This window comes from Pteropus alecto, unplaced genomic scaffold (assembly GCF_000325575.1).
Source record: "Pteropus alecto unplaced genomic scaffold, ASM32557v1 scaffold86, whole genome shotgun sequence".
In the NCBI taxonomy this organism is placed as follows: domain Eukaryota; kingdom Metazoa; phylum Chordata; class Mammalia; order Chiroptera; family Pteropodidae; genus Pteropus; species Pteropus alecto.
Window position 1 is genome coordinate 1,157,593 of NW_006442109.1, and position 26,094 is coordinate 1,183,686.

The 26,094-nt window shown below is 37.5% G+C and overlaps 1 protein-coding gene across 3 annotated transcripts in view; it reads left to right on the forward strand.

Annotated features, from left to right (window-relative positions):
* The first annotated feature begins 3,639 nt into the window (after positions 1–3,639).
* Positions 3,640–26,094, forward strand: part of ARMH4 (armadillo-like helical domain containing 4) — a 98,681-nt gene continuing 76,226 nt past the window's right edge. The window contains exons 1-6 of one of the 3 annotated variants that reach the window (XM_015595803.2): positions 3,640–3,742; positions 10,850–10,973; positions 12,232–13,043; positions 13,879–14,480; positions 17,797–18,051; positions 19,910–20,122. In XM_015595803.2, coding sequence (XP_015451289.1) covers positions 12,289–13,043; positions 13,879–14,480; positions 17,797–18,051; positions 19,910–20,122 — 1,825 coding nt within the window. In that variant the 5' untranslated portion in view covers positions 3,640–3,742; positions 10,850–10,973; positions 12,232–12,288. Of the gene's footprint in view, positions 3,743–10,849; positions 10,974–12,231; positions 13,646–13,878; positions 14,481–17,796; positions 18,052–19,909; positions 20,123–26,094 lie in introns of all 3 variants that reach the window. The other 2 variants (XM_015595802.2, XM_006920141.3) reach the window with 2 other exon arrangements.

The following is a 26,094-nucleotide window of genomic DNA, read 5'->3' on the forward strand; positions in this document are numbered from 1 at the left end:
ATTCATTTAGGATTAAAGAGTATATTCTACAGTAGATAGTAGACCTTCGATGTTCAAATCTCTTAAAAAGAATTTTTACAGTTGCACAAGGACATTATTCATGGCTACAAAAAAATAGAGACAAGATTTCTTTCTTGTAAATGTTTTTATCCTTGGCTTTATCTAGAAAGTTTCTTTTTAAATGGCTGTATTGTTCAGAAATTTTGTTTCTGTACCTGCATTAGTAGCCTTTCCTTCTCTTATCTTGTTTTTCAAGGCAACAGACACAATTCTATTTGTTAGAACTGAACCAGAATGTTCAGGGCCCAAACAAATCTAACAATTAATAAGGAAATAAAGAAAATAACAGATTTTTAAAAAGCAGGGAATGTGAAGCACATAGTATTCTGTTTCTATAATAATAATAGATTTCTTGGGGGGGAGCAGAGAAGCAAGAGGATTCTTCTGGTGTTTGCATAATAAGAGTTAAATAATAAAGATAGATAAATATAATGGACTCATGTGTTAACAGTTAAAAACAACGTCAGTGTATAAAAATTTGTTATTCCAAAGCTTTCTTTAAAGAAAACCATTTTGTTATTGGGTTCATTCTACCTATTTATCTTCCCAATACACTACATACTAATGACTATTTAGTATTATTTACATCATCATCACCATAACCATCAAATATTTATTGAATACCCAGAGTGAGTAGCGTATACTTAGCAATATTATTTTACACTAAAGTCGACTCCTGGAAATTTCAAATTAAAAAATTAAAAGCAACCAGAAATCTCCAACAGCAAATGAGAATTTGGGAGCAGTTGGGCAGAAAACATTGGGGGATACTGAAAAGCATGAAGTGTTAGGAAGGCCAGAAAAGAAAGACAATTTTTTTTTGTAGTGAAGATTGTCCTATTTGCAGATGACCCTACTCTACGTAACAGCTCCTGTTCATTTCCTTCCATAATTGGACATCTTCTCTGGGTGCCTTGAGAGCCAATAATAATACAATCTGAGGAAGGAGTTTTAGAGGGTTCAAAAATAAAGGGAGGGAAAACTAGCGAAAGACAGGGACGGTTTTGAGAAGATCCCAGGTAAACTCAGTCCTTAAGTGGCACTTCCCTTAGTGACGTCAGCCCCACTCAAGGTCTTGTTCTCCTTTTACAAGATCAGAACCCTAATTTTTGTGGGCATCAGAAGCAGATCTGTTACAAACACATATAATCTAGCTCACATAGCTCATTTCGGCAATGCCTTATGGGTAATATACATGGGAAATCAAGGTGTCAGATAGTTACTTGGTACTTGGGAATCAGAATAAAGGGAATTAGTTGATCTACTGTGAAGCGTTTCTACCCAATTTAGTGATAGCCTTACCAAGGACACCAACTCTGCATTGCCAAGATTCTCTCTTCTGGGCGGTATTTGAATGGACATTGTCTGCTTCTGGGACTCGTTGTCCTATTCTTTGTTATGTGTAACCAATGTCTGCCTGATACAAAGGTATTTTACCAACCAGGACAAAGTAATCACCTAATACTACAAAGGTAACCAGATACAATACAGGACACCTAGTTAAATTTGAATTTCGGTTAAACAATAAGTAATTTTTAGTAGCAGTATGTCCCAAATATTTTTATTTACTAAATCTGGCAACCCCAAAACTGCCTTCCTAAGCTTCCCTGCTTGTAGTCTTGGGTGTTCCCAAACTCTTTGGATGCATACAGTATTTTGCTTTACCCATAAAAGGCTAATAATGTTCATTATGTGGATTTACCGATTTGACTTTTAGAGTACAAATTTCTCTGATTTACAATTTGTGTGTGTGTGTGTGTGCTGGGTGGAAGAGTGGATCTTGTTATTACTGATATGTACCAGCAGCAGCTGCTGAGATCAATTGCATTAATCAAAGTTGTTTAAAGTAATATAAACCATTTCAGGAAGGCTAAAGGACTAGTATAAATGAATTTGAATAAGAGCCCTTTACTTTTACTACGTAGCTGAAATAATTTATATTGGGAAAAAAAAAAGGAAATAGGAATCCTATTTTAGGAGAGGGGAATTGTGGAGAATGAAAAACTTTGTAAGGTAAGTGTGGGGAGTGGGGTTCTGTAGTGGGGACTTAAAGTGTCATGCATCTCTAAGGAGGAGAACACTATGATGTTAGAGAGGGAGCAGGGAGATGTCAAAGAAATTTTGTGTGTAGGACTGGCCCTGGACATGTCAGGACCTGGAACCCTTTCCTCTCGCTGTCTTCTGTTTGGTCCTCTGGTCTGACCTCAATGATTAGGTGGTGGTGGTTTTCTATGTCCATTTTTTAAATTAAATTTATTGGGGTGACATTGGTTAATAAATCAGGTTTTTTTTTTATTAGTACCATACTACATACATTGTTTTTATGAGGTATGCTCTGAGTTTCAAATAGCTCACTTACAAATAAGCTGTTGAAACACAACTTAGTTGGGCTCTGTGTGGCTTATCCACCTGATGAGTATTGAATCAGCATAAGGCCATGTCACAGTATACTGAATGACATTGTATTACATTGAATACACATCAAAAACAGATCTTATAGATTCAATTCAATTCAATTCAATCACATTCAACAACTATTTGTTGACTACCTTTCTGGAAATACAAAGACGATATATTCTAAAGAGGGATGGAATAGGTAAGATAACGGTGCATAATTGTGCCTTGTGTTAGGTGTGGGGGTCAAAGTTGAAGACCTTTTTTGACTGACTTCAAGTTGTTTACCAATAACTACAAAATGGGACTAAGACAACTATTATAAAGAAAGGAAGTACTAAGTACAAGAGATAGTGTATGTAGAAAATGCTTTGTAAATATAAAGTGTTGTGGGGTTGTTATAGAATGGGCCGTTAGAGTCCTGACAATCCTTTTTACCTACAATTAGGAGTAATAGAAAAAGGAAACTGAGTTCTTGAGAGATTCACGAACGGAGGTCATGAATTCTCGGTGGCCACATTAGCCTAAGACGTTGGCAAGTTACATAGCCCTCAACCTCAACTTTCTCCCCCAGACTAATGCAGATTACCAAAATACATCTTTCAGAGTTATTGGGTAGATAAAACACGTAGTGGCAAAGCACCTAGCATTTTGCCTAACCGGAGCAAGGGCCCAATAACCCGTATTTCTTATTAGCATTTACATTCAGCTTCTTCTCTGAGCGATTGAAAAGGGAACACTTGTGTAGGGCTACTTTACAGGGTCCTATTTAGGGGCACAGCTCATCATTAGTTTCCACAAGGAACATCTTGCAGCCTCCCACTTGCGCCCCTTGCTCTAACCAAGGACCAGAGAAATTCAGTCTTCTAGCGAAAACGGTGCCAGGTCTCTTCTCCGTAGGCGCTGTGGGAAAGCCGTGGCAGAAGCCCAGGTTGCGAAGAAGGACCGCAGGGCAGGGGGTCTCGGGGAGTCTCAGGCATCCGGCTCGCAGCAGGACCCGCCCCGGCGGCTCTGTCCCTAGCGCGGGGGCAGAAGCGGGGGAGTGGGCGCTGAGGGGCGTGGGGCGACCGCATCTGGTGTCAGTGCCAGTGGAGCCGGGGCGGGCACATCTTACCTCCGCCCAATCCCCAGCCTTAGCCGCGCCCTCATGAATAAGCAACAAAGCGAAGCGCCCTCCCCCTGGCATCCCAGACAGTGGAGCCGGCCGCCACCGCTGCAGGGGCTGCCGCGGGGATGCAGAGCGCGGGCGCCACCGCTCTCCGCGCACTGCTCGGCTGAAGGCGCACAGGTGAGGACCCGCCCGGCTCCTGCCACTCGGGCGGCCGCGGCTGCAAACCGGGCACTGGGGCAGAGACGAAGCCCGAGCCTCGGGCGGCGCGGGGTCGCCCCGGGAGCGATGCAGTCTGGGGAGCGCGGCACTCCGGGGCGCGCCAGGCGTGCGCCCTGCGCCCTCGCCGAACGCGGTGCCCGGCGCTGGGTGAGCAGGAGCAGCTCTTGGCGCGCTGGGCGCCGCGCGCAGGCCTCGGAGGACACGCCACACTCCTTGCTCCAGACCAGCCAGCCTCACGGCTCCGCACCAGCGAGCGGGCCTTTGTGCTGGCGGAGCTTGCAGGGCTGGCTGCTTTTGTGTGGGCTTTTCTTTCTTTCCTCTTACCCTCTCAAGCTCACAGCGGTGATAGAGAAGTTCCCTAAGACTGTGATTTGCTCCTTCCAAAGCATCGATCACAATGTTCCCGACGCCAATCAATGCCCAGCAGCCGAGGAGCGAATGGGGGCTGCGGTGGCCACCGAAATGTGTTCTGTTACTTTTCAGAAAACAAACAGTTGAGTGTTTAGCGCAGAGATGTCACTGAATCTCCTTACTCAGACTCTGGCCAGTCCCCCAGGGGACAGCAGGAGGATGGCCCTTGGAAAGGTCACTTAGTTTGAAAGAGGGCCTGCTGGTTAGACGCAGAGGAGCTCAGGCTGTGCCTGAGACTTCAGAATGGTTGTTGGGAGGTGCTGTCTGGAGCTTCCCAGATGTCGCCTGTGCGTCCTGGTCACAGACAGAACCTGACCCGTGTAGATTCTGAACATGTAGAGCCCTGGCTGGCAAGGAAGCAGCCAACGTCTCTTAAGAGTTTGGAGTTCTCAAAGATGATAAATATGGTTTCCAGGCTGATCTCGGGGATCTGCTAGGATCTCGGCACTTCCTTTCAGAGCAGAGCTGATGTGGAGGAGAGGAGAGAGTCTGCTTTAAGGTGTGTCTGCCGTCTTTCTTTGGAAGTTTTAGTTTGAAACTTAAGGGGAAGAGAGAGTGGTTCATATAACCATAGAGCTCTGTTGGATTTCTTCTATAGAGAGCAAAATGTGTGGCCAGAATTTGCATGCCTTTCTCTCCTTTTTGTGTATTTCCCTGACCAAAAGTGATGCTGTTGGGCTCCAAGGAGTCTTGTTGAAGCCAAGCGCCCACAGATTCACAGACCGACTTGCTCACTTGTGGGCAGAACCCCACTGTAGCATCTATTGAAAGAAACTGAAAACAGGTGAGGTTTCATGGAATCGGAACATTGCTACTTACTTTTACATGGAGTAGAGACTTAAGTGTAGTCTGATTTACTCTTATAAATAAGGTAGAGTTGTTATATTTGTCCTAATAATGAACTAAGCACTTATGCAGCAGACTTGATATTGATTGCATTTATTCACAAAATTCCCAAGACTCATCGTGTCTAATGTAGCTACAGCAACAGAGCTAATTAGGGAGATGTGGATTTGTCTTTGTTTTCATGAGAAGCTTCTTACTTTTATATTCTGGCAATTCCTGCTAGACTTTTCAATATCATAATTTGGCATTACAGAAATGATTTGATGCTAAATATTAAAGGAGGAAGATGGGCTTACCTGTTATGAAAAATTTACTCTTTTTAACTAGAGATGTACTTCATTATTTAGCAGATGTTTGCCTGAAAAGTTGTGTATGGAATTGCATTTTCGTTCATTGAATTTTGTTTATTCTCACAACAAGAAGCTGGCAGTTTCAAGGGAACTTGGGTTTAATCTCTGTAAAATGAAAACTTATTCCCTAATTAAGATGTGTTGTCAATCTTGTTTTTTCGTATTGTGTTTACTTGGTGATTATAAGAAAAGTGTCTGAATCACGTTTCAGGTTGAAGTGTTAGATATTATTATGTTTGTTCCTTGAAATGTCTACCTGGGAATTACCTTCTCCTTAAATGTCAGCTAGAACTTAGAGATCTTGTCAAGCAAATAAGGTTTGTGGACCACAAAGAAAAGGAATGAAGTGTCAAATTGGGTCATTGAAAAGAACTGTGTGATGGATGGACAAGAGCTTGTTGACCAAGATTGATTAGGACAGGATTCTGCGAACATCAGATGATTCCCAGGTCACTGTGTCTACGTGAGAAGCTGAAAGGGGAGGCTCCGTGGAAATAGCTAGGGGAAAAAAGGATAGTATGGATACTTCAAATTGCTCACATTTCTGTAGTTTGAGGAGAATGCATATCAGTATCACACTAATATGTCTTAAATTGTATGCTACCTAAAACTTTTTCTTCAAGCCATTTTCATGTCTATGATCATTTTTTTTGGGGGGGGGGGTCTCTCTTCCACCCTTTGAAGAAAGCGGAATGAGCATTATTATCTCCATTTTGCAATAAAGAAAATGAGTTTCAGCGATTTTTTTTTTCCTAAGGTAAAGCTGGAACTTGAAGCCAGTTTTTAAATCTTCAAGTCTAACTTCTTTTACCAGGGATAGGATAATGTGATAGGGGTGATAAGCACAGACATCTTCATTTGTCTACATTACTAAATTGTAGAGAATGAAGCTTGTGGGCTCAATATGTGGAACTTAGCTGTGGTCTGCAAAGCGCTGTGCTGGTAGCTGCCGTAGTAACCATCTTGACCCAGCCTACTTTCCCTCTTCCCTGTCAGCACTGATGCTGTTTCCTCCTGGGTGAACCATTCTTTTCTTTGTGGTTACTCTAGTCTCCCTCCTTCCTCTGTGGTCAAAAATGCTTCTGAAAGGATCATCTGTCATTCCAGTTACTTAATTTATAGTGAAGGATGACTGGGGCCAGATGATCTTAAAACCAATATATCAGGCCAGTGACAGTTGTCAATAGGACAATGAATCAGAAATGAGGTACCCTAATGCTGTGTGCTACAGTTGGATTAATAGGGTCAGAGTCTTGATAAACTCGTCTTTGGACAAGTGAAATAGTATTGGCAATGAGGGCCTTCAGTATTAAAACAAAAGAGATAAGACGATGACAAATTATTAAGAATCAGGAAAAACACAAAAAGGAAAGATTATAAAGACAAATGAAGAAGAGAAAGAGTCTCCTTTTCCCTTTATCAATCACTGAATCACTGATTGGATTTTAAAAGATGAGATGGTAATTGGGAAGCAAGTCGACCTGAGGCTCTGAGACTTGTCACTTGTTACTATTGATCTATTTTTTAAAAAGAAAACAGATGCTGAAAAACTAAAATATAGCATAAAGGAGAATACATAAATTATTACTATTATTAAAATGACACATTTAATAGGAAGCCCACATTGGCTAGGCGATGAAGAAAACATACAATTAGACAGTGGATAGACCATGAAATGGCACTGAAAATCTTATAATCTAAAATGGAGACTCTACACATTCTTTTTCATATTCTTAAATGGTTATTTGTACTTCCTTCATGCTAGCAAATATTTACTGAACACCTCCTCTATGTGCCTACCATTATTAGCAATTATATGGCAAACAGAGGAAGCTCAAAGATCAGTGTTTGTGTGCAAAGAACATAATCTTATTGTGAGGTGACCAGACCTACAGATATGATGATTTGTGCTGGAGAAGCTGGGAGAGGGGTGGGAAGAGAATGGGTGAGTCAATTTTGTGACAGAAGTTAGTAAACAGGATGTGACCTGGGGGCCAAGGTTTGGATACCTGTGGTAGGAAAGAAGGAGGGAGCTCAGACTAGTGTGGTGTCATCAGCAAAACTTACAAACCTGAAATGAGTATGGTGCAGAAGAGGGCAATATACCCAGCTGGTGATGGTGTCTGTACTGGGTACTAGTGCTATAGGGTTGCATTGCAGATATGGAGTTTGGCAATCCTAGGTTTGGGGACATTAAATTATGTGTTCTGAGAAGGCAGAGAGTTGTAGTGGCGAAAACGGGGAACTTGAAGTCTGACAGAATGCACAAGTTCAAAAACAGACACGATTACATAGGCAAATTAATTATAAGCCTGTAGTTTTCTCATCTAAAAAAAATGTGGATAATGGTAGTACCTATCTTACTAGATTGTTATTAGGATTAAATAAGATAATTTCTATAAGACATTTACAACATTTGGCACATAGTATCCCCTAAATGGTAGCCATCTTTATTTTAGTATATGTGCTGCCAAGTGAGTAGCCATTTTTTATTGAGTATTGTCATTTTTATTCTTAAGAATAAACCATCTGGATTGTATAAAATGGATTAGAGAGGAGAGAGTCTGAAAAAGATCATCAATTTAGAGGCAATTAAAATAACAATCCAGTGATGTGACAAGAAGGGACAATTCTAAGAGATGTCATGAGGAAAGGATCCACAGAAGTTGTGAATCCAGAATGTGAAGGAGAGAAGAGGTCAAGATGACACCAAAAGTACAAATGAAGAAGATGGTATGTTTCAGGTGGCATCCAAGTAACTTACAGTAGACAATGAAAATCTAAGGTTAGGCAGGTTTCTTTCCAAAAACCTCACACCAGCTATTTATGTATGGTATTTGTATTTATATCGAGAAAAGGAAACTATCAGGCAGATGGTCATTACTTTTTTGGCATACTTTACAGCCCTCCTGTGTCTTGAGCAATTCTTAGGGTAATGCTCATATTTCTTATATATTATACCTGGAACTCAATTTACTTGGAAAAATGTAGCTTTGTTGCTGCTATGTTTTTAACATGCTGGTTCCCTTTTCTGTCTCCTTTTGGGTAACGCACTAAACAATAGCAGTATACATTTTAGTTGGAAAAACAGTGACCAAGTGTTTAAAAAAACCTGATTGTTAAGTCTAACAAGACAGCTAAGGCTGTATCTTTTATGTTGTCATTCATTTGTCTTTGAAACTTGAATATGCTTAGACTTGACAAAGAAAAAGAATCTGGACTGTGTCTTTTTCAGATTGTCAAGATAATGCTTGACAGGACAGTTTATCTGCCCACTGGGGGCAGAAATGCAGTAAATTGTTCAGAGGACTGCTGAGCCATTAGGATACCCTGATAGCGACTGAGAGACAAAGTGCTACTGACTTGCTCTGAGAGAGATGCTTTTTAAGCTATTAGAAGCTAATATCCACTATCGGTTAGCAATTTCGTTAGAATTTATTTATCTGAATTATTTGCCCTGACGAATATAGTGAAGGAGAAACAGCATTCAAACTCACAGTGTGAAGGAAAAGTTAGAGAGATGTTCTTTTGTTTGTTAAATATGCTTATGTTTGAGTTGATTTAAGATAATTGAGACACAGAATTCTAATAAGCAGTGAAATCTCTTCCTCTCCCTTCCTCAGCAAAGGGGACTATATGCATTCATTTGTTTGTTCAGCCAGTATTTACTGAGCATTTCCTCTGTGCCAGGCACTTGCCAGGGAGGGGATATAATGTTGAGGGGAAAAAAAAAGGTCTTCAAAATATGATTGCAGATGGTTATTTAGGTTTAGAAATATTGTGATTGAATTGACAATGGTCAGTCTTTTCTTATTTATTCTTATTTTATTTATTATTTATGTCATGCAACTCCCGGTGGGGGTCACCAAGCTCATGCCTATGTGAACTTGTACTGTGCTTTGAAAGATGGAAAAAGACCTGGAACTTGAAGGTCATCTACCAATTTCTCTGAATTGCAGACATGTTCCCTGCTGCCATTTCTATAGGCTGTCTTTTCTGCTTCTTTAAAGTTCAGACATCTTTTTGAATAGCGGGGAGGAGGAGCATATGGCTGGAGCACACAGACGTAGAATAGGCTAGCAGTTCACCCTCACTTTTTTGTTGTAATTAGATTTAGAAAGCAGGTGGCCAACACTTAATTACAGAAGGAAAGTCTTTTAGAGCAATGGCAGAATTCCCTTCACACAAACATTCTAAAGCTCAAGATCTAGATGAAAATAAAACCTTGAAGGAAGATTATGTTTCCGATACGCAATTGAGGTTATATTAAATCTTTATCATTTGCACCCCTCCATCTGATTTCATCATAAAATTATATTCTCTGTCCACATGACTCCAGAACATATTAAATAAAATATTAATTCATTCAGTTAATCATTCCTTCAATTATTTGGGTGCCTTGACTGCTTGATGACAAAACTGTGAGAATATGAAAATATTTGTATTTTTATTTAATATCTTGTAGATAAAATATGAAAATGGAATAATGGAGGTAGAAGGATTTCAAAGATTATTTTAATTCTTCCTTTTGTCAAAGGAGAAACTGAGGCCATTTGCCCAGTATCTCATAGCAAGTTTTAACAGTAAAGTTAGGATTCAGGAATCATTTTTCTGTTGCCAGTCCATGTCCCTCTAAACTTTACTGCCACTCATGATGGCCTGTTTTTTTTCAAGTTTTTATGAGAAGCATGGGATCTAGTAGACTAAGCCATTAGGCCACATCCTCCATTTTCTGGAATGGTTAGTAAAATTTCACTGAATGGAAAAAATATGTGTTTGGGAAAGGGCAGTTCTCTGAACAGCTTGGGAGTAACCAGAGTTCTATTGCTTTTACATATCTTCGACTACAATTTCATAGTTCAACTTGTCTACACAGAAATCTAAGGTGTAATGTCATCAACTCTGAGGACTCTTGCTTTACAGCTCTCATATATTTTTGTTTCAAGGAAGGGAAATAGAGGTGGCAGGCCAAATACTGTTAACAAATCTGTTACCTGGCTATGAACTGGGGTGTTTTATGGCTCATCTAAAGTATAGTGATAACTAGTGGCCAGAATGTTGACATGTCGTTCCCTCTTTGTCAAATATCTTTCCCATATTCTCTCCATTTAGAACAATGCTAGCTACCTATATGTAATTTAATATTTAAATAAAATTGCTTCAAACCCTCATCCTACATATGGGGAAATTTAGCATCCTTCTCAGTATCTCTGAAGATTCTTGGAGTGAGGGACAGTGGCTTATGTTTCTTCTAGACACCTCTGGCTTCAATTTTCTTCTGCTGCTCAATTTATGATCCTTGATATGCTCTTTTTCTGCTTATGACACCATGGCACCTCATGACATCAGCCCATTCCTATATTCTCCTAAAGTACTGTGGATTTAAGATTTCTGTGTAACAAGTTACCTCCAAACTTGGTGGCAATAAATGTTATTTCATCTCATTTCTGTGCATTAGGAATTTGGAATTAACTTAGCTGAGTAGTTCTGGCTCAAGTTCTCTCAAGAAGTTGCAGTCAAGATGTCAGCTGGGGCTGTAGTAATCTGAAGACTTGTCTCGGTCTGGAAGTTCAGTTTGCAAGGTGATTCATTTATGTTGTACTGATAGTTCAGCAAGATGCCTCAGCTCCGAATCCATGGATTTCTCTTTCCTCCTGTAGAAAAATTCAGCCTTCTTTTTCTCTTTAGACATGTAGGACTAAGGACTTGACCTTTTTCTCTGTCTCAAAAGGATCTATAAGACTAAATGTGATAACATGTGAAAGCTTTGAACACCTTAAGGGGAAAAGGCCTTACGAAAATGTAGAATTTTATATTTTATGTGTACACATCACTTGCTTAAGCAGATAGTTTACTGATTAGACGTGAAAGAAAGAAAAAGTTTAACTTTTATAAAGATAAGTTTTTTATTTTAGAATTTTCATTCCTAAGTTTAATTTTCTAGAAAACCTGCAGCATCTGAGAAATTTCTGATGATGAAAAAAGAAAGGGTCCTATTCAGCAAAATAGATAAAAAGAACTAAAACCCTTAAGTTTGGGGGAAAATTAGCAGTTTTTATATAGTTTTAGGGTTAATGAGAGTGTGAATAGTTTTTTAAAGTAATACAGTGAATCTTAATTGTATAATTTATGTATATTCATTGAGAATTGCTAATTTAAAATGTGTTTGGGTTCTCTTAAAAAGTTTTTTTCTTTTAATGAATGCGTTTATTTATATTAACTCTTTTACCTTGTCTAATCCTTAAACTTTGAACATGAAGTTTTTGCCTATAATTTTAATAACTGTTGAAAGAAATAATCTAAGCATTTTAAAAATAATCTAAGCATTTTAAAAATAAAATTTAGCTGAAAATCATTAACATATTTTAAAAACTCTTGATTATAACTAGCATTCACTATTTTATGACATTTTATAAATTTTAAAACATACTTAAAAAGTTCTTTGAATGTAATGTAAGATTTACTTTCTATATCCTTGACATGTTACTATTTCTACAGTCATCTGGCTACATAATTAATAGAGGAATTTGGGAGAATATTGCAAATGTGACTTCAAGGTAGTTTATTTCAAGTAGGTATTTAAGAAACAGTGAACTTGGTACTTGAACTATGTGTACCTTTTTCTAGAGAGCATCAAGTTAAATCAACTGCAGAATTCAGCAGGGAAAAATGAACTGGGTTATCCATGTCTCAAAGGTACAAAGAAATAGAACAGTTCTCTCTTACGTACCATCTCTGAGCATGAAATCAAGAAGATTATTTTACTTATGGTTTGATTTAAAGGGGCTTATTTACAAAATATATTTATATGACAGTTGGATATGCTTTATTTTTTTGTAGGACTCAGTTACTGAAATTATCAGCGCTACCATCTTCTGTGCAAATTTCTCTTCCACTATGACAAGAACAATTGTATTGCACATTTGTCTGGCTTTCTGTGGCCTTCTGCTTCTCAACATTGTCACACAATGTCTGGCCTTCCCTCAAGTGGAAAGACGGGAGATAGCTCATGTTCATGAAAAAAGAGGGCAATCTGAGAGAATAAACACAGACGACCCAGAAAATAACTCCATTACTTCAAAGTCCACTCCCCAACCAGTGGTCTCTGAAGATCCAATGAGAGGGTTAGTGGGACCATCAGCAACGTCATTAAATAAAGTATCCCCTATTAACAAAGAAACCCATTCTATGGGAGGTGAGCTCATGCAATTCAATAGCCCTGATGTTGACATTGCTACTGAACCAGTGGTCTCAGCAGGGGAAGAAGTATTTGGCTCCAGCCAGCCAGAGAGAACGTCGCCTGAACGCTGGCTTTCCAAGGCCATGGTAACCAACCCTATTACTGCAACTGCTCTGATTATTGATGAGAAGCAGGAGACCTTCAGTAGTACCAACACTCAGCCCATTGTAGAAGGGACCACAGAAGCAACACAAGTCTTTCTGAAGTATGTGGATAATCAATTGTTTACAACTGAAAGTCAGGAAGGAGTTAGTCTGGGACATTCAACCTCATCCTTTGTGAATGCTAAAAAAAAATTAACCACCAATCCAAGGGCTGAAAAATTTGAAGCAGGCACAGAACAAAGGACAACTTCTTGTGCTGGTACTGAGCCCACAGCAGGCACTGAGTCTGGAAGCCTCCTGTCTGATAGGGAGAAACCATCACGGATGAGAGCTGATAATATCCAGGCTACTGTCACTAAGCACAGGCTTGCAAACTCTGAGTACACTCTAAGTGTTGAGCTGGAAACTGATAGCCTGCTGGGAGCCCCAGAAGTCACAGTGAGTGTCAGCACAGCTGTTGCAGCTTCTTCTGTTGTAAGTGATGAGTGGGATGACACCAAATTAGAGAGTGTAACAAAGCTTGGAGACAATACAGAAATTCAGGTGAGAATGGAAACATCTCAGACAACCCAAGTAACTGAAAATGGTGTAGAAGGTATGGAAGGGGGTGAACCTTTGACAGAGGCTGCACATAGGGCTCTGGGGCTGTCTAAAGGGGAAACACACACGGGGACAGCCCTGCTAATACCACACGAGGATAGCAGATCATCTGCCTTCATCAAGCAAAGTTCCTTTACTCCCACAACGCTGATGGAAGATATGAAAGCCTCTGTTGAAAACCTGTTTCAAAATACTGCAGGCTTCTTGGAACCCACCAAGGAAAACAATGCTATGGTTTTTTTAGAGACTACTGTTTCCATCTCAGAATATGAGTCTGAGACATATCAACCACTGGGAAATACATTTAAAGGTAAAAGAAAGAAAAACAAAATTCGTTTAATTTGGAATGTTTTAATTTAGTTTTATCATTTTTTAAAAATTGAGATATAATTGACATATAACATTGTATTAGTTTCAGGTGTACACCATAATCATTCGATATATACTGTGAAATGATTACCATAATAAGTCTAGTTAACATCTAGTGAACATCTATCATCATATAGAATTACAGGTTGTTTTTTTTCGTCTCCTGTCTGATAGGGAGAAACCATCACGGATGAGAGCTGATAATATCCAGGCTACTGTCACTAAGCACAGGCTTGCAAACTCTGAGTACACTCTAAGTGTTGAGCTGGAAACTGATAGCCTGCTGGGAGCCCCAGAAGTCACAGTGAGTGTCAGCACAGCTGTTGCAGCTTCTTCTGTTGTAAGTGATGAGTGGGATGACACCAAATTAGAGAGTGTAACAAAGCTTGGAGACAATACAGAAATTCAGGTGAGAATGGAAACATCTCAGACAACCCAAGTAACTGAAAATGGTGTAGAAGGTATGGAAGGGGGTGAACCTTTGACAGAGGCTGCACATAGGGCTCTGGGGCTGCCTAAAGGGGAAACACACACGGGGACAGCCCTGCTAATACCACATGAGGATAGCAGATCATCTGCCTTCATCAAGCAAAGTTCCTTTACTCCCACAACGCTGATGGAAGATATGAAAGCCTCTGTTGAAAACCTGTTTCAAAATACTGCAGGCTTCTTGGAACCCACCAAGGAAAACAATGCTATGGTTTTTTTAGAGACTACTGTTTCCATCTCAGAATATGAGTCTGAGACATATCAACCACTGGGAAATACATTTAAAGGTAAAAGAAAGAAAAACAAAATTCGTTTAATTTGGAATGTTTTAATTTAGTTTTATCATTTTTTAAAAATTGAGATATAATTGACATATAACATTGTATTAGTTTCAGCTGTTATTTAATTTTTCAAAAGTGACAATTTAAAAATAAGTTGTCTAAGTTTTAACGAAAAGCAACAGAAAACAAATAAAAAATATTTTATATAAAAATTACACCCAAATATAATTCCTGCATATAGACCAGTGGTATTGAACTGGGAATAATCTGTTCCCTTCCCCACATCGTTTGGCAATGTTTGGAGACATTTTTGCTTGTCACAACATAGCAGTGCTGCTGGCTACTGGCATCCAGCTAGTAGAGGCCAAGGATGCTGCTAAACATCCGACAAGCCATGGGATAGCCCCCCGACAGCAAAGATTTCTCTGAGCCAAAATGTCAATAGTGGTAAGAAACCTTGATATAGACTAATATTTTTAAACATTTTATTATGAAAATGTATAAATACAAAAGAAAATGTGAATTAGCTATATTTTTAAGTGATATAATAAACATTGTAGGATACTTATTTACAAGGTGTTGTAAACAATACTCACGTCCCTGATATTTCTTACCAAAAAGCTTTTGGTAAATATTTATCTCATCGTATTAACTGTGTGAGTTCTTTGACTTTATTTCCCCCCAAAGAAAGTCGTCTAGAAATGGGAGGGGACCAATACAGATAAATCTTTTCCGCTGACTTGATTCTGCACGTTCTACATCCTCTTGGCCTTTACATCTGTGAATGTTATGAGCTGACAAGCCTTACATTTGTTGCTGATGGATAATGTTTTTCTTTTATTATGTGTAGTTGGTCAGATAACAGCATGGGGAAGGAAAGATCGCGTAATGTGCATATATGCTCATTCCAAATTGTTTTGGCATATGTACAGCTTGTTACTTCAGCTAATTAGACTAATTAATGGAAAATATCAAATTAGTAATGTCTTTCATAAACTGTTATTGGGATTGAATTAAAATGATAAAAGTTTGAATTTTTCATGTCTAATTCATTTTTTAAAGACTGAAAGATCTTGTAAAATGTAAGTTTTCCTAGAAGCTCCCAAAAAATGTTTTGTAGTTGATTTTTTAAATTCCATGAAGAGAGTTGGGTTCACATGACCATGAAAATAATAGATATGACTGAACAAGAATTTTACTTCAATCCTCCATAACACTTTAAGATATTCCTAGAGTTATAAGTCATATAGTTCACGATTATTTATTGCACAATAGAATCCACGATTTTTATGTACTAGGCTTGCACTAACTTCTATTTATACAGCCTAAAAAGTAAAATGAATTTAGTAATTGTCTGATTATTATTTTGATTATTGAATATGTTCCTTGATTAGTATAATTGCCTCACTTAATTACAGTCTTTTAAAAGGCAACTTCTTTTTTACTTCCAGAACATAGCATGATACCTACAGCATAGTAGGTGCTCAATAAATACTTATTCAGTGGATGAGTAAATGAAGATAACTGGAATTATCCAATTTGACTGCCTGCACTGTCCAAATTAGTCAAACAGCTTCTAAATATTCTTCATAGAGAAAGGAACAGTCAAATAATTCCTCTCAATCTAATTTTTTTTTAGAGTTAACTCCCAAAGAGTTAAAAAGAATGTGAAAAGTTGAGATTATTGACACCAGAATTTAGAGAATATCCAAAAAAGCTTTCTACCCTTTTTCTGGTGGTTATAAGTACTTTTCAGAAGTAAACAACTCAAATGCCAATCATTTTAGGGCCCAAAGACTACTTAAAGCATTATTCCCTTTGGGAAATCCAATGACTACTTGGTTTAGGGGTACTATGAACCGATGAGTATCCTGAGATTATAGTCAGTCTTCTGATTTATCTTGTTCTTGTTCTTGTTCAGCTGGTTCAGTTGAAGATTAGATTTGAAAAGTAATCTACAGTAATTACATTATTATTTTTTCTCTACGGGAAATAGAAAGAATGAGAGATGTGGAGCAATTTTGAATGTTTTTTTTAAAATTTCCATTACTATTTCTAGTTCTCATTCTTCTTTCTCTAACAGCAGTCACTTCCTTATTCAAAGTACTATGCCATTTTGATATTTCTTGCTAGTTCATGAAACTATGACCGCTGACTATACCTTTATTTTTACATATTTGTTCTCAAAATATTCATTATGCTTTCAGAAATGAGGGCAACATGGAGAATGCATGCTGCTTAAAATAATAAAACTATACATCATTATCTTTTTGTGACAAACAGCATTGTCTTAGGTGCTGGAGATACAAAAAGGGCAATGAATTCTGGCTCTCGAGAGGTTTACAATCTTATTGGAGGAAGAAGAATTTAATCAGCGGTATAAAAAGCAAATATGTAAGAACCCTACTCTAACTCACATTATCCTATAACCAGGTATCTCAATCCATCAAATGTAAAAATCTCTTCAATTCAAAAGAATAAAGTCCAAACTGAATGAGGATCAAGAAAATAAACCGTTGGAAAACTGTGCGAGCACAATTTTGAAGCAAATAAATGGTTTCCAAGGAAAAATATTTTCAAATAATAGGAAGTACCATGATGTCATTAATAAAAACTTTGAGAAAACCTTTTCAGCTATCCCCAGAATGTTATTTTTTTCATTGTATAATTAACTGGACTTGCTAATATGCTATGTATCTAGAGTTAATATTTTAAAAAAGAAAGATAATAGGGTCTTCTACAAATTAAGTTTTAATAATAGCTCGGGATTTGAAATTTCCAGCATAGTTCCTTCCTAAGAATGGGGCAAATATTGACCCTTATAATTAGTCTTAATAATTTATTTAGATTATAATGTCTGGATAGTGGATCTATGATAGATATGTCATACCCTACAAGTCTGTTTCATTCTCTTTTATGACCCAAAAGCAAATTCCAGTCTTCAACAGATTGTTCCTTGGGCAACGGCAGGCTGTCCTTTCTCATGGCTGAATAGTATTCCGTTGTGTGTGTGTATGTATATATCTTACAACTTCTTTATCCATTCATCTGTTGACGGGTACAGTTAGCACCGTGGTTAAGAGCACTAACTACGTAAACTTAGGCAGGTTCCTTAGCTGTCTTAGCTTGATTCACTACCCCTGAAAGAAGCAACTCTGAGAACATTTATTAACTGGCATTTTGTTTCTGAGCCCTTCTCTTTGCCTTCTCATTCCCTGAAATAGCTATCTGAGATATTTTTTTTCTAACTGTTAATTATATAGTTACTTTTTAAGGTAAAGGGATTCGCTCTATTTTAAAATGTTGTTTTCCCTCTTTTAAGACATCACCACTCAAGAGATGACAACAACTGTTCAAGAAGCAGATGCCACTTTATCATTGGTGACACAAGAGCAGCAGGTTTCTACCCTTGAAGTTACCAGAGAAAATGGCGAGACTGAGGAAGGAAGAGAGTCCTCCTCTGGCGCATCTGATGTTCCCAGTGTTACTCAGCTGCTGAGGAGATGGGAGCCTCTGGCCACTACAGTTTCCACTACAGCTGTGCCTCTGTCTTTCGAAGTTACTCCCACCGTGGAAGGTCTGTAAGGGAGGGAATCGGCCTCAGCGTTTTGGGGGTGAATTTTTTCTGTGAGTTGATCAGCAATAGAATGAGTGAGGCGGATGGCCCTGGTACCAAGGCACATGCACACACCTTACCTGGAGAGTGAACAGGAAAGGTAGGGGAACTCTTCTTTGGAGATATGTCACACAGCCTAAAAGGATAAGGGGCTAGTTCCTAAGAAAAATTTCCCAGTGGCTTATCTCTGGGGCCCAGGAAGGCCAGACCTCACCTTCTGAGAACTCTCTCCTAGTTTGAGGGCTCTGGCTGCTAGGAGTCACGGGGTGAGGTGAAAAGAGCAAGGACCTGGCTTTGCATCCCAGCTTTGGCTCTCACTAGTATTGTGGCCTCAAGCAAGTTCCTTAATGTCTCCAAGCCTTAGTTTGTTCATCTCTAAATAATGCCTACCTGTCAGTGAAGTTTTCAAATCTGAGTGATCATCAGAATCACCTGGGAATTTTTAAAAATTATTATTTAATTTTTATTTTTGGAGCTCACGTGTCTGCCTCATCATTGATCTAGGTGAAATGCACTTTTATTTATTAACTGAGTTATTTTTAACAATGTAATAAATACCTTCTAACCCTGCCCTTCCCAAAGCCCTAGGGACTTGTCAATAACTTATATCTAACCCCTTGACTCTTCCTTTCTCAACCCCTTCCTTCTCTGACTGTTATTATCATTCTGAATCTGGTGTGCATCATTTCCTTGACTTCCTTTTCTTTTCATTTTATTGCATCTATATTTACTCTTAAAATTATACATTAAAAATTTTTAGTTGTTTTTAATTTTATAAAGAGAATATTGTCCTGTAGATAGCCTTTTTTGGACTTACTTTTTTAATTTAGTATTATATGGCTATGATTTACTTACCATAGCTCTTTTGTTTTGACTGCTCATAATATTCCATTATGAAAATATTTCATAGTTTATGCATCCAATCTTCATCAGTCTCTCTTAGTGATTTGCATTTGGGTCATTTTCAGGTTTGGCTATTGTGAACATTGCTTCTATGAGCATCCTTTTTCATATTCCCCATTGTACATGTGTAGGAATTTCTCTTGGGTATATACCTAGGAACTGAATTACTGAGCTATACGGTATATGAATGTTTGACTTTAGGAGACAATGCCTAATTATTTTTCAAAGTGGTTGTACCAACTCTTACTTCCAACTTATACTTTCAAAGTGGTTACAATGTATATGAGACTCTGTGGATCCATATCCTGGGAACTTTAAAAAATATTTTCTCAGTCTCACTACCAAGAAGGCTCTGATTTAGTAAATTGGAATATGTGAAAAACATGATATCAACATTAAAAAAAATTACCAGAAGAAATTCTGATGTCCAACCAGGCTTGCAGTATACTACTATCCTAGAATTTTTGGATTTGGAAGTACCTGGGGCTAAGTTTGGCTGCTTTAAAATTGAACATATTCGAGACAGAGATCTAGGCTCTTACTCTTCTACTTGATTTTTAAAGATAGTCTTTGGCATATAGTTTAATAAATTTTTGTTAAATTTTCTAAATTTGGTAATAAATTATATATATAAAACCCTGCAAAATATATAATATTGTCAATAGAATAAATGGGAAATTAAAATTTAAAAACAAAGTCCTTATTTGAGACAATATATTTTCCTGGAAGATCAAGTGTTTGCCTTGTGTAGTTGGACTGATGTGATATGGGGGAGGGGAGCTGGTCTAAGTGGCAAACTCACCATGTATAAGGTATTGGTTCCATTAATCGTTTCTTGCTTAAAAATGAAAAGCACATGTGTACATCTCCCATAACGATCAGCTTTGCATCAAGTCCTGTCTCTTTTGTTTGGCAGACCTAATGGACACAGTCACTGGGCCAAATGAGGATTTTTTCACACCAATTTTGGGCTCTCCAGTGACACCCCCTGGAATAATGGAGGAGGCACCCAGCATTTCCCCAGCATTTCCTGATTCTGAGGCATCCTCTGAGAGAAGAACCGTTGTTCCATCCATTAGCCATGTGACTACAGCTGCCTCATATGGCCTGGACCAACTTGAATCTGAAGGTATCCATGCTTAGAAGGGAATCTTTCCTAGGGCTGATTGAGTGAGTCACTGAGCAAAAATATTGTTTTTGATAAAAGATTAAGGAGAAGTGGATACAATCTGCAGTGTAGATCAGGGGTCAGTAAACTATGTCCTGGCCAAATCTGGCCTGCCATCTGTTTTTGTATGGCCTGCAAATGAAGAATGGTCTCTGTGTTTTTAAATAATTGAAAAGGAAATAAAAGAAGAAAAATATTTTGTGACATGGACACGTTATATGACGTTCAAATTTCAGTGTACATAAATAAAGTTTTATTGGAATACAGCCACACTTTTTTATTTATATAGTGTCTGTGGCTACTTTTGTGCCAGAGAAGCAGAGTTGAGTAGTTGTGACAAAGACCAAGTGCTCACAAAGCCTAAAATATTTACGATATGGCCCTTTACTGAAAAAAGCTTATTGACCTCTGGCCTAGATTAGTAGTTCTCAACTACACTTGAACATTAAAATCATCTTGGGGATCTTTTAGAAAACCCTAATGCTTGAGTCGTCCCAGCAATTCTGATGCAGTTGGCATGGAATAGAGTCTGGTATCAACATTTTAAAAGAGTGCTTTAGATGAATTCAATATGCAGGCTAGGTTGAGAATACTAGTTTAAATGGAAAACTTGAGTCTCCCCACCAGATTTTCTTGGGTGAAAGTTTTAATGTGGATTGTATTTTCATAACAATACTCTGGTTGTTAATGATGGGTTATTCTCCCTTATTAACATCTGTGGGTTAGTATGTTTCACTGTTTGGAGATAAACAATCTCCTTACCTGTTAAGACTGAGAAATTCATGCCAAATTTCCTTTCCAAGAGATTGGCTTTGAGCATGAAAAAGATGCTTGGAGCACAGCTGCACAAACAGGAATACTGGAAATATGAAAAAAGGTCATTTAATTGATCAGCATTTTGGCAGGTGAACAGCTCCTGGCTAGAGGTGCAAAATGTCCAGAGATTTGTAGTGCTGAGTTTCTTAAACTAATCTGGAAGACAGGTAGGCTTTGGGGTACTAAGTTAGCCATGTTTTTGATGCAGTGAAGACAGAATGTGCTGTTATTTTATATTTTGTCTACTCTACAGCATGGAAGGTGGTTCAGCCAGGCTTGCAGCAGACTCTGTTGCAGACTTTCAGGGTAACACTGTGGTTTTCTGACAGAGAAATATGACATTTTAAGAACAGATTGGAGAATTCCATAGTAGAATGCTGGTTTAAGAAAGGGATCAAAGTGAACTCAGAGGCTCACAGCTCTTGCACTCCACATTAAAACAAAAAATCATGTGACTTTGAATTTAGTTTCATATTAACTGTCTGCTCTTCTTGATGCCATCTGGAAAAAGCAGGTTTCCCCAAATTAACCTGAATTAGAGATGACATCTTTACCAAGCAGGGCTCATTAAATCAGAGAAAAAAAATTGTATTTGTGAATAATCCATATTTGTGAAACTGCAATAATTTTCTAAATTTAGTAGATGATGGCAGTTGTATTGAAATATGTTAGAATTTTTTTAACTTGCCTAAGATGTCCTAAGTTTTAGTTTTTCTATACAATTCAATTTCAGCTTCTTTTTGAGAATATGTTTTGTCAGTTTTTGATCTAAGTTATGATCCTTGTCAAAGCTTAGAAAAGACATTTCTGGTCTGAAAATATTCTTTCTGCTACGTTGTTGGGCTTAAGACAAGATTTTGAAGGAGCACACCTTTTCTCCTAAATACCAGAGAGTACAATTTATATTTAATTAGTATACGTTAGTAATTCACACTTTTATGCTTATGCATGTAATCTTCTGAAAGCTGAAGTGACTACACTTATTGGAACCTATAAACCTACTAGATTCCTGGTTGTGTTGGAAGCCTCCATTTCCAATGTATGTTTTTTCACCTTGCCTAGAAATATAAGTGCAGTTTGAGGCTTTGACTGAGTGAAGCATTTTAATCCTATCATAGGATTATACGCAGAGAAAGATAATTTATTCTTACCTAGAACAGTGAGTTGTACTATGTCAAGTTACTACCTGTAATGTATTGACAAATGACATACAATTCTCCACTTTAAGATGTGTGTTTATTTAATTACATTATTGAACTCCTCATATGTTATTTTAATATATTCCTTTCCACTGGGGGACAGGAGTACTTCTACAGAGAGTGAGGTATTTTTCTCAATGGGATATGGGCAAGAAACCTGCCCTTATTGGATGCCAGATACCCAAGGAGCAAGAGCTTTTGTGAAAATTTCTGAATATTTATCCTTTAAGGAATAATGAATGACCCAAATGAACCAAAACACTGTATATGCCTGACACACTGTCTTCTTCTCTCCTTCTCTATGTCTCTACAGCATAATAACTGAGGGACTGTATTAGTTTCCTAGGGCTGCCATATCAAAGTAAAGTACCACAAACTGGAGAGTCACGCAACAGAAATTTATCTTCTTGCAGTTTTGGAGCCTAGAATCAAGGTGTAGGCAGGGCCAGGCTCTCTCCAAAGCCTCTAGGAGAATAGTCCCTTGCCTCTTCCAGCTTCCAGTGGCCTCAGGTATTCCTTGGCTTGTGGCACATAACTACAGTCTCTCTCCATCTTCACATGGCTGTATTCCCTGTCTGTGTCTCTGTTCCTAAATGCCCCTTGTTTTATACCACTGGCTATTGGATTAAGACTTACTCCAATAACTTCATCTTAACGTGATTACATCTGCCAATACCCTATTTCTAAATAGAGTCACATTCACGAGTATCATGGGTTGGGGCCTGAACATTTTTTGGAGTGGACACAATTCAACACATAACAGGGGTCTGCTTCTGAAGAGTTTTCCAGCTAGCTCTGAAGGCAGATGTGCTCTGTCTCTAGAACACCCACTTAAGAGCTGTGCATTGGTAGAGAGGGAGAAGTTTTAGAGTGTTTTAGATTTCTTAGTCACTGAAGAAAGCCTGTCTATAAATGTGTAATTGCCGTATGCCTATTTCAGTAAGTCTTTTACCTTGTCAGCAAAAATGCAGTTTGATTTTTGAAGGGATAATGGTTTACCTGTCACCTTGCCTGATACATTTTACTTTGCTGTATTTTTTGTTTTTAGGGACTCAATGTTTTCAGGATGACAAGAAATGCATTATACTTATCTCAGGCACAACTCTACCAGGGTTGTATCAGCATCTTTGACATATAAACATGACAAAAGTGTTGTAATTTTTTATTCAAAATAGGATAATGTAAATTACATATATATAACTACATAAACTAATTCTTAGATATGATCTCTGTAGAGGTCGGTATTCTTTTTTTCTTGTTGAATAGTAATGTCTTTCTCTGCTCCAAAATGGTAACGTAAAATTTCTGATTACTTATGAAAACTTACTTGTAATGTTTTCATTTGGGTTAACTGTCTGATATAAGTATAAAATATTTTAATAGTTATATCAAATGAACTAGGACTGTCAATATTTCTTACTTAAAGAAGTTCTGCTTTCTGTATTTTAGAAATCCAACTGAGGATATCTATTTACTCTAAATAAATCAAACTTTTTTAAGCCTTTTCTCTATTCCTACAGAAGATGGCAATTCATCTGTGCTGTAAAATTGTAACAATTTCGTAGGGTAGAAAGTTATTACTTTAACAATACAATATTCAGGAAAAGCTTTATTGTGAATCTCTTTGTATCTGGTACTATGTTTCTAAGAACATGTGGGAGACAAGAGTACAAAAGCAGAGGTTGCTCAGATTTTGTGATTAAGGTTTTGGTAATCCTTCCTTATACTTCAGCACTTCCTCTCTTAATGTTTGAAAGTCAATGTCTGGGCCTTCCAGCTAGTGGGAAATGAGAAAGCACTTGGTGCTCGCTATGGTGCTGACCAGAAGACCAGACAGACTTGAAAACAGTGAATTTACTTGGACTCTCCTAAGACAACTCTGGTTAGCTTATCGCTCTTCTGCAAGAGAAGAAATACTAGTGTCTCTATTCTGAAGAAGGTGAATTCTTGATCTGACTGGTCCTATTTAATAACTTTCTGAGTCTTGGGGCTGTATATATATAATCCAGTGCCATTATCTTAGATAATTACCATTTTTTTTTTCATTTCTTTCAAAAGGCCCATTTATTACCAGCTTTATGGAACAAATCTACAATAATTGACTTGCTGGAGAATTACCTTTTTAAACCATATAATGTATGTTATATGTAAGCATTTAACAAAGACCCTTTTAACATATAACAAGATTTTTAATTCCTAGCATCCAACAGAAAAGTCATGTTTGACTTTTTAAAATATCTTGGTTTTAAAAAACATAAGAACGAATATATCATTTACATTCATTTTTTTCCTTTCTGACTTTTTTTCTTGTTTTTCTAAGACCATTTTGGATGTCCTTATATTTATGTTTTTAAAAACTGCGTTTTTGATGTCTTTTTCCAGCCAGGCAGCACATATAGGGCAGAAGCTGTCATTATTTTGTCATTTGTTGTTTAATCTATTTCAGTGACATTCACTTTTCTGTTTTTGTGAGTGTGTGTCTGTGTGTATGTGCACATCTGTGTGTATGCATGCATGTGTGTGTATATGTGTATATTTAATTTCATGAATGTTTTCTACAGTCCTCCAAGAGCATTTCCAATATATATTTGCAGCACCTCTTAATTTCCTTTGCTGAAGAGATAGTGGTGTTATCTTTCCTTTCTTATCTGGAATTCTCAATTCTGTCTCTGTCCTAGGGATTCTCTCTACTGATAACATAGGAATTTCAAGAGAAATTCTTATTTGAAAAGTATGCTTTCATTTAGATGACTGATATTTTTAGCCGTGTGGTGGCCTCATAGTTGGTATTGAAGTAACATGCTTTGTCTCTTTCTTTATTGGTCAATTAGAAATGAATTGGGGAATGTATTCTTTAAATGGCATCATGGAGAAGTCTCAGAGATAGTTTTCTTCAATAGTGCCACCGAGGATACTTTAGAGCTCATGTAACTTTTATGAGAGAAATGTTTGCTCTTCACCTGCATTTTAATTCACAAAATCAATTTTTTTGGCCTTCCAGTATGTACTTATTTTCAGAGAGTATTTTTAAAAAATTATTTTCTCAATTCTTGTGTAACTTTTCAATTCAGAAAGCAGCTAAAATGGATGAATGAAGAGAAATATTAAAAATCTCATATTGAGGCCATATTAATGAAACCAAGTTTATGTGATTTACCTCTGGGTGCTACTATGTGGAATATAATATTAAAGATCAAGTAGAATGTGGTAAATTTGAACTATCGCTGCTATTTACGATACTGTAGTATGAGGTTAAGAGTGTTCACTCTAATTATGTTAAGAATGGGTGCAAGTTTTAGCCTTTCTTCTTGGAAATGCTTTGAATTTAATTTTATTTCAATAGCAGAGCCACTAAAATGATACACAAGTGGGGAAGATTTGGAAACGAGTATTCAATGGAATATGTCCCTTGTTTGATTTTAGTAATTAAATAGTGGATCCACCCTCCCCTCACCTGTTCTGGCAAAAACAAGAGAATTTGCCAAATATGTTAGTTTTCATCTTTACATCATTTTCAAATATATTATGTGACATATTATAAAACACAGAATTGCTGGCGGTTTTAGTTATCAACTGCTTTTTATGGTATGTCATTTTGTTTTCTTGTCCTGAAATCATCAGACTTTGTTTCGCATTTATGATAAATCTCTGTTCTTAAGAATGCTCCGTAGGAATGTACAGTCAATTATTTAGCACTCAGACTGGTCACCACATGTTTGTTACTAATGCTCACTTAGTCAGTGAGCATTATGAAATATTACCATAAAATCAGTATTATGATATGTTACCATAAAACTTTGCTTATAAATTCTGCTGTTGAGGAAAGAGAACTAAAATTACTCTATTTTCTGAAAGTTATCACTGCTTAGTAAGCTTGCCCTTGGACAATCATGAAATTTATCATAATAATGGCTCATG